This window comes from Mustela nigripes, chromosome 6 (assembly GCF_022355385.1).
Source record: "Mustela nigripes isolate SB6536 chromosome 6, MUSNIG.SB6536, whole genome shotgun sequence".
NCBI lineage: Eukaryota > Metazoa > Chordata > Mammalia > Carnivora > Mustelidae > Mustela > Mustela nigripes.
Window position 1 is genome coordinate 18161316 of NC_081562.1, and position 17242 is coordinate 18178557.

A 17242-nucleotide genomic window follows, 5' to 3' on the forward strand; every position below is an offset into this window, starting at 1 on the left:
GGATAATTTGATAAGCAATTTCAAGTGTTAATTGTTATGATAAAGCAAGTCCAAGGAACGATGAGAACATGCAGCAGAATGAGAGAAGCCATTCAGAAGTTAGGGGAAAGAGCAAGAAAAGGAGAGGAGTAGAAATTGGTCAGAGGAGCAGGGTCTGTGAAAGAGATGCCACAAAGAAAGAAAATGTCTGAATGTTAGGATATAGTATTGAAAGTATGATGTATCCAAGGAACTAAAAAGAACTCTCTTCTTTCTCTTTCCATTTCCTGTCTCTCCCTCTTGACCCACACCATGACTATGACGGAGGTCAGAGTGACCTAGCTGAGAGATACATGCATTTTCACTACTCTTTCTCTGCCTTATTTTTTCAGATTTCTTAAGTTGAAATAAATTCCAACTCTTTTTCAAGATGGTGCTTAACAACCAGAACTCCATAGTTCTAATATCGAACATAGACCTGTTCTGACCAAGATTGTCAAACAGGGAAGCTTGCTGTCTGCTCTTGGGTTTAGTAATAAATGCATGTGACACAATTTGTTCAATTCTGCCATCACACTTCACTTTGAATAGCCTTTACCCAAGACTCAGTGCTGTCAACAGACCCAGATCTTGAGTTCTTTTGTACCAACTGTATTAGATCTCACTGATAGAAATTTCATGGGCTTGTTTGTCTTTACTATTAAGAAGACCATTCAAGACTCTGAGATGTTAAAATAAGTAATTTCTCTTTTCAGTGTGGAAGGCTATTCCTGTCAAGAAGAGATGCCATTTGGTCTAATGATTACATGTTATTAAATTAATAATTTAATTGGATTGCCTGATTATTCTAACCCCTTATGGCCTTGAGGTATATTCCTTTAAGATGATCTCTTACCATAATGTCTGCTGCTGATTCAGAGTAGTGAAAGGATATTTCTTAAAAGAGGAGCTCATCACTCAAGATCATTTGCCTCGTTGGTGTCAGCCATCAGGCTAATACATTTATTTGGACAACAGTAGGTTCTGACAGAACTTAGAAAGTTCTCTTTCTCAGTTGTGAAATATGATGGATGTGCCATACTGGTGACCTTTACACAAGGCCACATGTTAATATTCAGGAACTCCCTTTTGTTGGCCTCAAACAATGGCTGTCATTAAGAAAGCTTGGTTTGCCAATATGCCCTCTGTTAGGATGCTGGACCACTCCTGATTGGTCACCAGGAAGTATCATGTGCCTTTGATGGAAATGACATGGAAGATGTATGGTCAAAGTGCTGTGCTCAGCACCACTGCTGTGCAGGGGAGAAAACCACTATGACCCAAATAGCCCTGTGCTCAAACAATGTCGCACCAACCAAAGACAACATATTGGGAAGAAAAATGCTTGTAAACTGCGTGTGTTGGAAGATGTATTGGCCAGACGGCCATAGGGCAATCTTTGAACTATAGAAATCTTTAGAAATATTGTTTGGTCCTGAAACAATACTTACAAACCTAATTAATCAAGCATAGATGGTTTATTTTCAGGCTTTCCATAGTGTGTTTCTTTAATGCAAGAAAGGGTTTGTCGGGTTCTTTTTGCTGTTTCACAGAGGCACGTAGAAACTCAGCATGGGCATTCATGTTCATACAAGTTGAAGCTCTAAATTTCAAAATAATATCTACATAGATCTCTGGTGATCCCTTCAACAAAGGCCGAGATTGGGGGGTAGCCTGGATTCCTTTTTCAATTGTTCCTGATTCTATGTGTGATTTTTCTTTCCACACTTCTTCATTTTATTTGTCAGAATCAGAATCACTTATTCACAGAATCATTGAAGAAAGAGCCTTATTTCTGTTGCATAATCTAGCTTGAGGAGAAAACACTTTTTCTTTTCTTTTCTTTTTTTTCTTTAACAGAATACCTATCATGAAGAGTTACTTTCCTGAACATGTACTACTGAATGGTGTGATTTAAATTGTTTTCCAGTCTTAGTATCATATTTTAAAAGCGTCATTGGGAAACTGCACATCCTCCAGGGGAAGGGTGAGAGATATGAACAACATTTCATGCAAGAAATCTAAGGTGCCATCTGGAGTGATACCATAGGCAGGTAGCACAAGCCTTTGTGTCTCAAGTAAGCCGTGGCTGAAATAAGCTAATCACTCAAATAAAAGAATTGTCCAAGTCCTTAGTTTCATGCAAAACAGTGCTGGGCCACAGTTTCAGCAAGACATGAAATATTATACTGGGTCATGCCAGTTGAATGGTATGAGTACAATCCCCGAGGGTCAACTCCTGGTTATTTATTTAGAAGCAGGTTATCAACTGGGTGGATTATTCAAGCTCCCCACGGTGTCCTCCAGGGCTAATGTCACTATTCACCAGCTGGTTAGACTACGAAGAGCAGGAAAAGGAAAGGGGTTAAAATTCAATACATGCTTATAAACTTGGTAAGCAATTCAGATGAAAGATTTGGTGGGAAGAGAGATTCTCGGGCTCATTAATTTCAGGAAGATACGCAGATTAAAAATGCAGTAGCAGTACTCTTTTATACTTGCCCGAATGGTGAAGATTGAAAAACATAGTCAGGTAATAATAGCAAGTGTTGGCAAGGCTGTGGGACAGTAAGAAGCCTTGTACATAGCTAGTAGGAAAGTAATTTGCTAAGAAAACAGTCTGGAAAACAGTGGGCTCTGTACAATAAGGTGGAAGATTTGCGTACTCTGTGGCTTAGCTATTCCACTTCTAGAGAGACTAGTATACATGAAGCAGGAGTTGTGTGCAAAAATGTTCAGAGCAGCCTTGTCTGTAATATCACACACCAATCAATAAGAAAATGGATGACTAGGTAGTGGATATTTATATAATGAAGTTGGGTTGGTCTGTGGATTTTTTTTTTTTAACTCTGCATCTATGTCTTGCATAGTCTGGTAGACATATTAAGCTGCAAAATATGAAATTGCCTATATTTGACCATTTTTGTCCTACAAAATAGCAATTTCATATGTTGACATAATGTTCTAAAAATAAAGAAAAAACATGTTCAGTGTAGTTAAGAAATATTCAGAGACTCACAGGACTGGAGGCCTGGAGAATAAGACTGGAGAATAATGAATAGATCATGTTATTTCATCTATAGATGAGGAAGCCAGGGTCTAGAAACTTTCATTCAGTGAATCCATGAGAAACTGAGTACGTTGGTTCCCAAATTATGCCCTGTGTTTGAAAGAATCTGTCGCCTATCCAATCCACTTCTGTGTTCCCTAGGCTGGAAAGTTTTGTGATTCTGTGAACTTAAAATTGAGAAAGGTTTATGTATCATGGGGAACAGGTGGTGTCATGGGAGGATAGTGAGGTATGTTTGAATGCTCTTCAGTTCTGATGTTCTGGTATGTAATGAGAGGCTGACTCTGTGTGTCCTTTTACTAGAGTGATATCAGAAGAAGAAACACCCCTCTTGCAGAAGGCAGGGACAGGCACGGTCACACTTAGCAGAATACCTGAGCTATGACAGGTGCCTGCCCCTCCAGTGGCTACTTCATTCTCCCACACCCATGGTAGACATCAGCAATTTCCCCATGAACAAAGACACAGCCATGGAACTCTTTAAAAATTGGTTCCACCTCCAATTTGGGCTTCTGATGTTTGAGATGAAACTTGTTTGCCCTTTTTTATAAGGGACAATGCACTAGAGCTGGGATTGTGGTTGTGATGAGCTGAGCAATGTGGACTAATCCCAAAGGAGAGAGAAGGTAAGTCATTACTCTCAGACAAGTCTGCAGAAGGGGAGGATGGAGGTTGATGTGCACAATGGAGAAAAGTAATGTTGTAACACTGAAGAGCATCCATCAGAGGGGTGAGAGGTCCATTCAATTGTTTATTCCAAGAGAAGTTTCTGAGTATGAACTTCCTGCCTAGTGTTTGAGAAACTGTGGAGAATGATTCAGAGATGGTACTTGCCCTCATAGAGCTTACATTCTAGCCAGGAAGATTGGCATAAACTTGTATGATTACTTATATAAAATATTATTGTAATATATTGAATAAAAATAAAGCAGAGTACAGAAGCATGATGGGGTCAGGAGGCCATTTGGAAATGAAATGGAAGAGTAAGCTTCTTTGAGAAACAGTTACCTTTTAGATTAAAAATAAAAAAAAATAAAGATTTTACTTATTCCTCTTGGAGTTCTTTTCTTTATGTAGATCTGAATTTATGACCTCTATTATTTTCCTACTCCTTGAGAAGTTGTTTTAACACTTCTTGTAAATCGGTCTGTAAACAATAAATTTTCTTCACTTTAAAAAAAATATATTTTATTCATTTATTTGAGAGAGAAAGAGAGAGAATGAGTGGTGGGAGGGGAGAAGCAGGGAGAAGCAGACTTCTCGCTGAGCAGGGAGCTCAACTCAGGGCTTGATTCCAGGACCCTTGGATCATGACCTGAGGTAGAGGCAGATGCTTAATTGACTGAGCTACCCAGGTGCCCCTCTCCACTTTTTTATTATTGTTTGAGGAAGTATTTCTTCTTAAGTGTTGAAATATATTTTTGCTGGATATAGAACTCTAGGTTGGTGTTTTGTTTTTTTTCTTCTGGTACTTTGTGAATATGTCATTCTACTCTCCTCTTGTTTGCAGTTTTGAATAAGAAAACCACTTTAATTCTTATACTTATTCTTCTAAAAGGGGCTCCCTGCCTTTCCCCACCCCTGATTCTTTCAAGATCTTCTCTTTGTGTTTGGATTTCTGCAATTTGAACATGATATGCCTAGTGTAATTTTTTTTTTTTTTTCTTTTTGGTGTTCATCTTACTTAATGTTCTTTGAGCAGCCTGGATCTATTGTTTGTGTCTGCCATTAATTTTGGAAAGTTCTCAACCATCATTACTTCAAATATTTCTTCTGTCTCATTCTCTCTCTTTTCTTCTTCCAAGAAGGATGTGTATGTTGTATCTTATAAAATTGTCCTACAGTACTTGTAAGTTCTGCTCTGTTTTTTAAATTTTTTAATTTGAATTTTCCCCCATTCTTTTCTCTTTGCATTTTAGTTCAGAAGTCCTTACTGACCTATCTTCATGCTCACTGATTCGTTCCTTGACCATGTTCAGTATACTGATGAGCCCATTGAAGACATTATTCATTTTTGTTTCAGTATATTGTATTTATAGCATTTCTTTTTTGTTGTATTTTTATTGTATTTCATTTTTAAATAAAAGCTGTATATATTTAAAGTGATGATTTGATATACACACACACATATATAGTGAAATGATTACTACTATAAAGCTAATTAAAATGTCATCTCCTCACATAGTTACCATTTTTGTGTGTGTGTGATGAGAGCACCAGAAAATCTACTCTTTTAGCAGATTTCCAGGATTTGGTACAGTATTATTAACTATAGTTACTATGCTGCACATTAGATCTCTAGATTTATTCATCCTATATAACCACAAGTTTGTGCCCTTTGACTAGCCTCCCATTTCCCCCACCTCCCTGCCCCTGGTAACTTGTGTTCTGCTCTCTGCCTCTATGTGTTCAACTTTGTTGGATTCCACAGATAAGTGAAATCAAGTAGCATTTCTTTTTGTTTCTTTTAGTTTCCATCTCTCTGCTTACCTTACTTATGTACTCTTTCTTATGTACCTTCTCTATTAGAGCCCTTAGCATATTAATCATAGTTATTTTAAATTCCCTCTCTGATAATTCCATCAGTGTCAGATCTGAGTCTGGTTCTTAGGCTTTGCTTTGTCTCTTCAACTGTGTTTCTTCTTGCCTTTTGGTATGTCTCATAATGTTTTGTTGAAGGCCAAGCTGGATATATGAAAATATAGGAACTGAGATAAAGAGATCCTTGGTGGTAGGGGGTATTGATATGAATCTGGCTAGGTATTGGGTTGTGTTTAATGTTTGTTGTAGCTATCGGTGTTTGAAGCTTCATATTTCCTGCATGTTCCCTCTCTATTCTTCCTCAGAGTGAGTCTTTGTCTTCAGCTCTTTCAGCTATAATATACTAGAGACCTGGTGGTATGATGATAAGGTGTGGGTGGGGAGAAGCATTTTATGATCTTATTATTAAACCTCAGTATTTTAGGAAGTCTGTGTTTCTGGGCTGTGACATTCACACATATTTCTTGTCTTTTACTTCCCTTATGTGAGACAAGATGGCTAAACGGGGCTGTAGTGGAATAATTGCCCTTCCCTGGGCTGAGATAAGTCTCTGGTATGTCTTTGCTATAGAGAATGCTCTGGGCATATTTTACAATGACTATTCTTCCCTTTTATGCATCAGAATTGTAAAAGAATCTTTCTCAGGTCCTCAGCTTGAGGTGGTTCTTCTGCAGTGGGGTGCTGTGAGTGGGATTCTTCTAAGGCAAAACCCACTGAACTGTAGAGACCCCCTAAAACTGCACCATCAGGAGGTTCTCACTCTCAAGCTACTCTACACTTAGCCTCCAACAATTCATCAAAATTACCATTTAAATGATCCTACCAGTTTTTGCTTCAGAGGCTTCTACTCTAGGTAAACAGACCTTGATTTGAATCTTTAGATTCACCTGTCTCCAGATTGTTGGGTGCCAGTTTGTCCTGTGAACTTAATTCTCAGAGGGGTCCAAGTAAAGCTGTTGATTTTTAGCTTGTTTAGCTCCATCTTGTTGCAAGGATAGGAATGTCAATATCCAAGCTGTTTCCATGTTGGAGCTGCAACTGGAAGTCCATTTCTTATATTTTCCTCCATTTTTGTTACCATTATCCCCATTTTACAGATGAGACAGATCCAACACAGACTCTCTAGCTCATAACTGCTATATAAAACTGCCAGGCACATCCAAGTTACATTACTACTCACTTGTCTGACTGCCAACTGCCTTCTGACTGACTTCCATTCTTGTCCCCTTCTGCCCACTTTTCCTTAGAGAGTTTTACAAAGGTATGTGCTACTGTCATCACTCATCTATGTGAAACCTTCAGTAGCTTTCCATTGCACCTTGTGCAGTCCTGCCCCTTTGCTTCAGCTCACTTCCATTCAGCCACTGAGGCTAGCACTCTTGGGAACACAACTCATTATTTGTCATGCTGAAATGCTCTTTTCCCTACTCCTGAACAAAAAAGTCTTTTTCAGTCTTTGGGTCAGTCTCAGAGTCAATGTTACCTTCATGGATCTCTACCTATATTTCTCTGTCTCAGCCCCTTGAATTTTCCTCGACTTCACTCACTACAGTTTGTAACTGCTTAGTTATGACCTGTTTTTGGCATCTTCCCCAGGAGCTTGCAAACTCCATGAAGGCAGGGGTCACATTTGACTTAGTCTATTGGCCCCCAGAGCTAAATGCAGGGCAAAACACATTAGTAGGCATTCGAGAAATATTTTTGAATAAATAAAATGAGGCAAACCCCAGATGGATGGAAAAGATATTATTTTCCACTTGAGTCCTTATTGCTGAAAGAGGTCATTCAGGAGCTATGGAGGGAGACTGGAAGGAAAATTTTCTTTTCTTTTTTAAAGATTTTTACTTATTTGACAAAGAGAGAAACAACGAGAGAGGGGGCATAAGCAGGGGGACCTGGGAAGGGAGAAGCAGGCTTCCTGCAAAAAGTAGGGAGCTTGATGCGGGGCTGGATCCCAGGACCCTGGGATCATGACCTGAGCTGAAGGCAGATGCTTAACAATTGAGCCCCCCAGGCACCCCAGAAGGAACATTTTCAATAACAACAACAACAATATTAACAGTGAAGCCTTGCTGAGTACTTCCTGTGTGCCCGGCACTGCTTTGAGCCCTTGTTTATTAACTTACTCTGCATTTGAACCTCATCGCGTAGGTATTATGATTATTGCCACTTTATGAATGAGAAAACTAAGACAGAGAGCAGTTGAATGACTTGGTCCTAGTAACACAGCCAGGAAGGCGTTAAGAGAAATTTGGTCCAAGGGGTCTGGGTGCAGAACTTGTACACTTGGTCTTAAAGCTCTACCACTGCTCAAGGCTTAATGCATCACAGCCTCCTCTGTAAACTCAACCCCATTTGCTTTCAGATGACTCTCACTCCATAGCTAGGAGAAATGGTGTGAAGGGACAGATTCCATTTAACTCCACTGTGTGGTTTAAGAATCTTTTTAAAGAGTATATTGTTGGAGTTTTCAGCATTAATTAAAGACCTATTTAAGGGTTGTATTTTATTTTCTACGAAGGAGATGACATCAATTAGTTTTAGCTCCTATTTGTACCAACAGTCAAGGACAAAATGAGCTTTGGGAAATTAATCATCTCTGGATTTTATTCCCCTTCTAGGATAGTTGCCTCTGGTCCTCCCATAACATGAACATGCTAACTAGAAGCCCAAGAAAGCAAAGAGAGGATGGGGAGACACACACATCGGAGTTATATATTAAGGAAGTTTGCTGGGCATGGATGCAAAGGCCTGTGGCGCCGTGCCTGCTGATATTATAGAGAGGCTGAAAGTGCAGGAGCTAAATGACTAGAAAATGAATAAAATGAATAAATCAGAATCTGTCATGACTTATCATGAACTATTTTGCTGCTCAAGAGAAAGATAAATTGCTTCTGTAGAAGACAGTCAGCGCTGAGGCTTATTTTATTGTACCTTGAAATCTCCTGTCTGCCACAATATTACTTCCAATGAAATTAGCAGCAGATGGAAGACCTGAGCGGCGAGATGACAGGTGGAGTCGCCTACACATGAAAAGAACTTGCAAAACTGGGATAATGGGAAGAATTTTTTAGCAAACAACATACCACAAAACAAGGGCCTCAACTAGTGAGAAAAGTTGGAGGGGTGGCTGGGGGAGCCTTGACAATGTAGGCTTTCATGGGAGCGAATTCCAGATATGGGGCCATAGGCAGGTGCCCTTTCTTCTTTGGCACATCAGAAGCCCAGCTGATAGCATTGACTACGGCCCAAAGCATGGACCCTAGGACAATGTCAGATCTGTGATCGGGGCCACTGCTTGTTAGTTGTTATTGTGCACACTTCTGTCCCACTCTTCATCAAACCCAGTGCCCATAGTTTGCTCTGGCAATACTGGGATTGATTGTGCAGTAGAAAAACAAAACCCTCTCAAAATAAGATGTAGGTCCCCACCCCAGCTTCTGTGATGCTTGGCGAGTGGGGTGGAGAAGGTGCTTTCTTGCTGACTTCAGTTTTCTCCTCAGAAAAATGAGGATGCCATAGGACTATTGTCAGTCTCAAGGGAGATTACTGATAGGAAAAGAAATAAGATGTAAAGGAGTGTACAAGCTGTAAAGTGATACATAATGCCATTTTCCAAAATGAAGACTTGTCCACAGAGAGATAGTACTCTGAGGAGAAAGACACCTTTGACTTCATGCTTCAGCATATTCATGATTGCTTGGACTAACTCATAGTTACAACAGTACCTGAAATTTCTAGTGAGTGAATTAGACACATGAAAGTTTCCCTGCTCACTAATTATAATCCCCATAGGGCTTAGAAAGTACAGGTCCTGGGGTCCTGGGACCACATACCTGTATTTTTCAAAGCATGCCAGTTACTGACTAATGCACAGACAGGATTGAAAAATACTGCATTAGATTCAAGGGATGGCTGACCTGACAGAGTACTTGACTTGAAATCATGAGCAGTGGATTTTGGCTCAAGTACTATTACTATTTTGGTGGGAAAATTTGAAAACTTAAAAAAAAAAAAAAAGACTGGAAACCATTGGAGATTGCAAAATGTCCTTCCATTTGCCACAGTCTTTTGTTTGTTTGTTTAATGTTAAAACAACTGGTTGTTCTATTCAATTCAGGCAACCTGGAAAATGTATCAGAGAGGAAACTTGAAATTCACTCTGGTGTCCACGAGGGGCTCCGCATTGCTATGCTGAAGTCCATTTTGCTATAAATCAGCTGGTCAATTTAGTCTCAAAATGATCCATTCTGTTGACCTGAGTACCCTTTTGTCACTAGAGTAGTACCTAGTATCTGATAGGAGCTCAGTAAATATTGGTTGAATAATTAAATAAGTATAGTCACCACCTGTCCCAACACCATACAAGGAGGCTTTAATAATTATTTCCCATATATAGTATTACATATATCCATGTGTATAATATGCTTATTATATTGTAAATACAATGTTATTTATTTGCTCTTCTAATAAGCAAGGAAATCTCTGTTGCAGAGGTAGTGAGATTCAGGTTCCTAGAGGCATTTAAAAAAAAAAAAAGATGTTATTTATTTGAGAGAAAGAGAGAGAATATGAATAGGAAGAGGGGCAGTGCAAGAGGGAGAAGCAGACTCCCTGCAGAGCAGGAAGCCAGATGCAGGACTCAGTCCCAGGACCCCGGGATCATGACCTGAGCTGAAAGCAGACATTTAACTGACTGAGCCACCCAAGCACCCCATAGATTCCTAGAGGTATCTAAGCAGAGGTGGATAGTGAGGGTGGTGGGGTACAGCCTCAGGTGATCTATAAGATCTCTTTCAACTCCTAACTTTTAGGATGTGAAGGTGTGTAAAGTGTCTTTGAAACTTCCATCCTGTTCTTGAGGTTTGACAATAAAACAAGGGCAGATCAAATGCCGCTGGTTCTAGTGCTATAAAATTTCCTCTGGGAGTAAGAGTCCCAGAGCTACTGTTTTGAAAGATTCCAGATATTGCTTTGCATTTAGGAAAGCCTGATGTATTTGTGTACCGTTTGAATTCTGGGCTTTAAGATGAAATGAGGCAATCAATTAAATATAAATAAAAGTTCAGTCTTCCTAAAGTGTTGACGGTGACAAGACTTCTGGAACTCTAAAATTTGCTTATGCACAAAGCTTGCGCATGCATCCCCATGGTGCCCAGCTGAATATTTATAAAATCAGATTCTGAGATGAAGATGGTATGAAGGGAAGCAAATGATACTGTGACTTTTACAGGGCTGGCCATAGGCCAAAGATGCAAATTGATGGCCTGTGGTGATTCAGAGAGCAGATGTGTTTTGTGGAGCCCACACTGTGTTTTTTAAAAAAATTGAATGAGTTACCAACATTGAAAAATTATAAGTTTTTACATATATAAAAAATATATTTCTGTTTCTCCTGAAAAGCCAGAAAAATCTGTCTGCACTGGGACCACCTGCCCTCAGGCCCTCAGGCATGGTCTGAGAAGTGGCTGGCCCCAGTTAACAAGACATATACTCCCAGGGTACAACTCCTTGGCCTTTCCTCTCATTTCTGCTATCTGCAACGCCCCCCTCCCCCGAGGTATTTGCTTTGATTCCTCCTTTTGTAAACAAGGCTGTGGTTTAGGAAAAATGTGTCCTGGCACCCAACATGGCCAGCATCCTCTTTGCCCCATGCCCACAACTTGCTAAGACTTGTTGTGCCCTGGCACCATTGCTGCCACACAGTAGAACTCCTGCAATAGACTCCCTTCCCCTTCCCATTCCACGCTTCCCACCTCTTGGTTTTTCCTTTTTTCTACTTTCTACTCCCCAAATCCGAACATCTTTTTTTTTTTTTTTTTTAATTTTTTTCCCCCAGTATGAAAAGGGCTGCTGTTAATAACTGCTCTGGGACAATTGGAACTATTGTGGATACCTGTTTCCTAGCACTGCTGTAATAAAGAATCACAAATGGGATGGCTTCAAACCAAATTGTTTTCTCCCAGTTCTGGCAGCCCGAAGTCAAAAATCCAGGTGTCCGTAAGATTGGCGCCTTCTGGAGGTTCTGATGGAGAGTTCCTTTCATGCCCTTTTTTGAGCTGCTGGTTATGGCTGTAATCCTTGGCGTAGCTTGGCTTGGAAATCCCACACTGCTATCCCTGCTTCCTTCATCGCGTGGTGCTCTTCCTTTCTTCCTGTGCACCCCTGTTTGTTTCTCCTTCTGGTAAGGATGCTCATCATATTGGATTACGGCCTCACTCTAACAACCTCAACTTGATTACACCTGCAAAGACCCTATTTCCAAATAAGGTCACATTCCCAGGTGCAGAGGGTTGGGACTTCAACCTATCTTCTTGGGGGACACAATTCAACCCATTAGCTTCAAACCAGCTTTCTGACCTATGAAATGGACTTAATGATAGCATCTGTTAGTTATAGTTTATGTGAGGACTGATTGACCAACCTGTCTAGCCCTTCATACAGTGCTTCCAACAGAAGCATGTTCAGCCTCTTACCTCGCTTACCATGTCTTTTCCCTCTTCACCTTCTCTCACTTTGGCACCCAGGTTCTTGGCTTGTCATTTCTGTTTTCTCAGTGTAGAAATACGAAACAAATAACCCATATATTGCCTGATTTCATTCTTCTTACCATTAGTTTCAAAGGTAATATTGAAGTGCATTCTTTTAAACTAATACGTTTGCCTTTTTCCGTGTCTCCAGGAAAGATTCAGACTCCAGGAGCATGTAAAAGCCTGCTTTGTGCCCACCCACACACCATCCCGAGGTCTCCAGTTTTGAGCGCAGCTTCTTTGGAAGAAGAGAGCCATGCAGAAGCCAGTTCCTTCCAGACACCATCCAGTGAATGTGACGAGGCCCTACTGATCTTCACTGTCAGACGAGAAATTAAGAGAGCCAGAGCAGCACCTAAAGAGGCTTGGAAGAGTCCAGTTTTGACAAAGAACATGACAAAAAAGCCTATTAGATCCCACTCAGTCACTCCTTTGGACCTGGAGGCTGCAGGCACGCACATCAATAGGCATGCGAGAGTTCAGAACTGGCCCTCCTATAATTCTAGGGGAGATTCTGCCCCACTGGGTAAGGATTACTTTGTGGTTTTTGCTTTTTTTTTTTTTTTAATTAATTAGCTTATTTCAGAGAGAGACAGAAATAGCACAAGTGGGAGGAGCAGAGAGTGAGAATCTCAAGTAGACTCCACACTGAGCGCAGAGCCTGATGTGACTTTGAGATCATGACCTGAGCTGAAACCAAGAGTCAGATGCTTAACCAACTACCACCCAGGTGCCCTGACTTTGTGGTTCTTAATTCTTTGTTTCTCTCTTCAGTTGGTCACACTTTGTTTTCAGCTTCATGTAAACAGTAAAATTACTGACTCAATGGCAGATCCTGTTCTAGAAAGTTCTATAAGAGCTATATCAGTCTTCTCAAATGCAAGTCTACTTGTTGCCAAGTTACTTTATTGGAAGAGAGAACAAGTGTGATTTGATGACAAGTAACATGATGATTCAGGTATTGCACCAGAAAATAATGACAATGACAGTTATTGCTCACATATCAATCAGTCCAGCCCTCATTTAATTAGCTCTCACTATGGGCCATACACTGTGCTGAGCATTTCACATTATTTCCTGAAACCCTCCCATAACACCTTTAGGCAGGTCATGTCATGATCTCCATTTTACAGGTAAGAAAATTGTGAATTCATAGCACAGGATAACATATATCATATATCATATAACATCATATAACATATCATATATGATGACAGTGTCTCAAAATTGCTCAAAGGAGGAATGAGTAAAAATAAAGAAATGTACCAGAAGGAATGAGCTTTGAAACCAAGGACACCTAGGCTCAAATCTATCTTCTCCCGTTTCTGTTCTGTAGCCATGATCAGTCCTATACACTTTCTTTGAGCTCAATACTTTCATCTGCAAACTAACAACAATTACTGTTTTTAAGGGATGTGGTAATTAGAGAATTGATGTAAATGAACTTCATTGAACACAGCAGGGACCAAACAGGAATGGGGTGATGGTGGTGGTGTTTATGGTGCTCTTGTTCAGGCTGGAGGTAAGAAAATGTGAGGGAACAGTTGATACTCCAGATGCTCTAGAACTGTCATGTAGAAGGATGAGATTAATTTTACATAACTTTTTTATTGGAAACTTTTTTGGGTAGATTTCACTTCATAGGTTTATGAAGTTTGTTGGAATGGACCAACAGAAGAAAGAGACCGGGGGCGCCTGGGTGGCTCAGTGGTTTAGGCCTCTGCCTTCGGCTCAGGTCATGATCTCAGGGTCCTGGGATCGAGCCCCACATCGGGCTCTCTGCTCAGCGGGGAGCCTGCTTCCCCCTCTCTCTCTGTCTGCCTTCTGCCTACTTGTGATCTCACGTCTATCAAATAAATAAATAAATAAATATCCTTAAAAAAAAAAAGAAGAAAGAGACTGATTTTTACTCAATACAAAGGAGAATTTTCTTTGAGCTAGAGGATAATGTCCTGTTTGGACTAGAAGTGGCAAAGGAGGGTCCGGTAGACCCTCATTCAGAAGCACGCTCATGCAGAGATCACTTCATTCTAGGAAGCTGGGCTTGAGGATGGGATGCTGAGGGTGCTGGTTCATCAACTTTTTTTTTTTTTTTTTGGTCTTAGTATGTGTATTGCAATGTGCTAAAATCTGGACATACATCTTCAGTTTTGATCCATATGGCCATCCTCTGAGACAGGAACTGCCTTTTTTTTATGCTTTAGATGCAGAATCTGAAGGTCAGGGAGATTCTGTAACTTTAGGGCTGAAGCCAGGATTCAAGCCCTCTATTTCGACTCCAGGTCAGAGTATACCGATATTGATTTCAAACATGACAATAACAGCTCTTGGGTATGGAGCACTTACTATTTACTAGATGCTCTACTTTTAGCAGTCCTCTCTCAGACACTTAACTAGTTTGCTTTTTCACTTCCTTCAAGTCTTTATTGAAATTGTTTCCTTTGTGTGCATTATTTTTCTACTTTGGATTTATTACCAGCTGACACTCCCTCCGTTCTTCATTTGCTTCTTTAGTCATCCACTTTCCCATCCCCAACCCCTTTCCCCAAAACAAGAATGTAAGTGCAAAGATATTGCCTGTTTTATGCTTCTCTGGATTTCCAGTGTCTAGAACACTGGCAGACATATAACAGACAAATTCTAATGAATGAATAAATGAACGAACAAACTTAATCCTATTAGTGACCTTGTGAAGTAGGTAATACAATCCTCATGGTTCAGGTAAGGACAAAGAGGCTTAGGCCAGGTGATGTGCCAGGATTTGAATCTACGATGGTCTGACACCAAAGCCTTGTTGATTCCATTACATCACACTCCCTAAGAGAGTTACAAAATGCATCATTACCGAATTGCATTCAGGGAAGGAATTCCTATTCTTTGTTTATGACGGAAACCTGACCTGTCTTAACCTGTCTAGGTTTTATTCTGTTGCTCCAAATTCCAGAACCACATCCATGTTCTCCTATGGAATTCCCTTGCACTGATTATTGATAGCAACGAACTGGTCATCTGCCATGGCTGCAAATCCAAATCAGCAAATATCTATCAAGACTCTAGTTTTCAGAAAGTAGTGTGTCTGCCATTCTGAAAGCTCTCACTTACATGGAGATATTGAAATGCCATTCCACTTTTATTTCCAGGAAATAATTCTTACACTGAAAAATCAAAGTCACTAAAAGTTTTCCAGTGTTTGATTTGGGTATGATGAGTGTGTAGTGAGAGATGCCTACTACATACCAGGCACAGTATGTAATGAGCTAATTGAATTGCCTAGATATAGACTGGCTGTTTGACACAGGTACCATGCATTTTTAATTTCATGCATATATTTTTTAAAGGTGAGTGCTCCTGTAGGTTGCTCCAAATATTCTATATATTTACGTGCTATTCAAAGCCCTTTAAAACCTGTGCAAAGTGATTTAAAGCACATACATTGTCTTAATTTACTACTGAAGAATTAGACTTTATGTATGTCAATGGGTAGAATTTCTTGGGGAAAATCTATGCAAAAGCAAATTTTATATATATATATATATATATATATACACACACAGATACTATATATATATATATATATATATATTTAACAGTATTGACTGTATTGTAAAAATCCTCAGCTTTTACATAAAAATTATTTGGGCAATTAAAGAAAAACATCAAATTGATTATTAGTATTAGTGTGTATGGATGTGTTGTATAGGTCTGGACCATATTAACTCCCTGATTGTTTTCATTTTCAGCTGGTTGAAACTTCTAATAAAACTTATATAATATTGCCTCTTGGGTGTTTAAATTATCAGTTGGAAGTCTACATGGGCTGTGGATCTGTTTGCTTTGTCCGCTGTCTAATTCCACTTAATTTTCCACTCAAACTTTTCCCTGATTTAGAATTTGTGGTCCGATTTTCGTCACCAATTCTGTTTCCCTCCTCTCTTGAGCCGTTTTGAACAGCTTTCCTTGAACTAAAAAGTGTTATGAGGAGTTTGTAAAAATGATTTTTTTTTTTTTTTTTTTGGAGGGGGTGATTTTAAACAACAGGAAAGGAATAGATATCATTTTATTTGCTTAAGGCAATGCCGGGGAAGCATGCAAAGAGAATGTTCGGGGCCTCTCTCTTTCTCTCAGCACGTTGCAAATGTTGATTTCTCCAACATCAGTTATCAGCCGAGATTTTCTGAAAGTCGCGGCAGGGCGGCAAGGCCGGTGAATTCCGCACACTTCAGGGCCACTCCTCCCTTGTCTGTCTTCCAGGTCCCGCTGCGAGGCCTTCCACTGCCATCGGCCTCTGCAGGAAAAGCCAGACCCCCTCGGCTTCGTCGGGTGTCCGGAGTTCCTCGGAGCTGGAGCTGGAGGACAGGAAGGCAGTCCCAGCAGGAGCTCAGGCGGACCCCCATCGCCAAAGCCGGCCCCCGGGCGCGGCCCTAAGTCCGGCTGGAGGAGGCACAGTTGCCATGGCACCAGAGATGCTCCCCAAGCATCCTCATCCCCCGGAGAAAAGGGGGCCCAGGGCGGACGCCTCTCTTCACGGCAATCTGGCAGGAGCTCCCCTTCCTCTGCGGGCCGGTGCTCCCACCCATCTCCCCTCAAAGAAGTTAATCAAGGTTCGCTCTTCTCCCTCTGCCCGCCCACCCCAGCGTTTCCATACGGTTTGTTCACAGACCCCTCCTAGGCCGGAGTTGGGGGTGGGGGGGGGCGGTGAATGCTCACTTACATTGACCGCTGCGAGGGAATTGTCCGCGGGTGCTGCCCATCTTCAAATCAATGCCTGCCCAGAACAACAGAAAAGGCCTCAGATGTACTGGTTTCCACAGAACCATTGTTAGGCTTTTGTGAAGCAGTTTTGAACCTAATAAATAATGTCAAAAGTCTCTATCGCAGCCAAAAATGTTCCTTTAGAAGCATTTCTAATAGTATTTTTGTTCTGCGGTGTCTCCCAGTGTCACAAAGAATTTGTGCCTCACAATGGGGATGGGGTACATCGCGTGCCACTTTGCAATGCGCCCGCAGGGATTGGACCCCTCTTTGTTTTGCTCTCACAGGTAAACGGTTTCATTTGCCAACTTGAGCTTTGGTTTAAGGATGT

The 17242-nt window shown here is 40.7% G+C and overlaps 1 protein-coding gene across 5 annotated transcripts in view; it reads left to right on the plus strand.

Moving 5' to 3' along the window:
• Nucleotides 1-17029, plus strand: part of C6H12orf42 (chromosome 6 C12orf42 homolog) — a 158269-nt gene extending 141240 nt beyond the window's left edge. For 4 of the 5 annotated variants that reach the window (XM_059404636.1, XM_059404633.1, XM_059404634.1 and 1 more), the window contains 2 exons: nucleotides 12311-12685; nucleotides 16411-17029. In XM_059404636.1, coding sequence (XP_059260619.1) covers nucleotides 12311-12685; nucleotides 16411-16982 — 947 coding nt within the window. In that variant the 3' untranslated portion in view covers nucleotides 16983-17029. Of the gene's footprint in view, nucleotides 1-12310; nucleotides 12686-16410 lie in introns of those variants that run through there. The other variant, XR_009404994.1, reaches the window with a different exon arrangement.
• The last annotated feature ends 213 nt before the right edge of the window (nucleotides 17030-17242 follow it).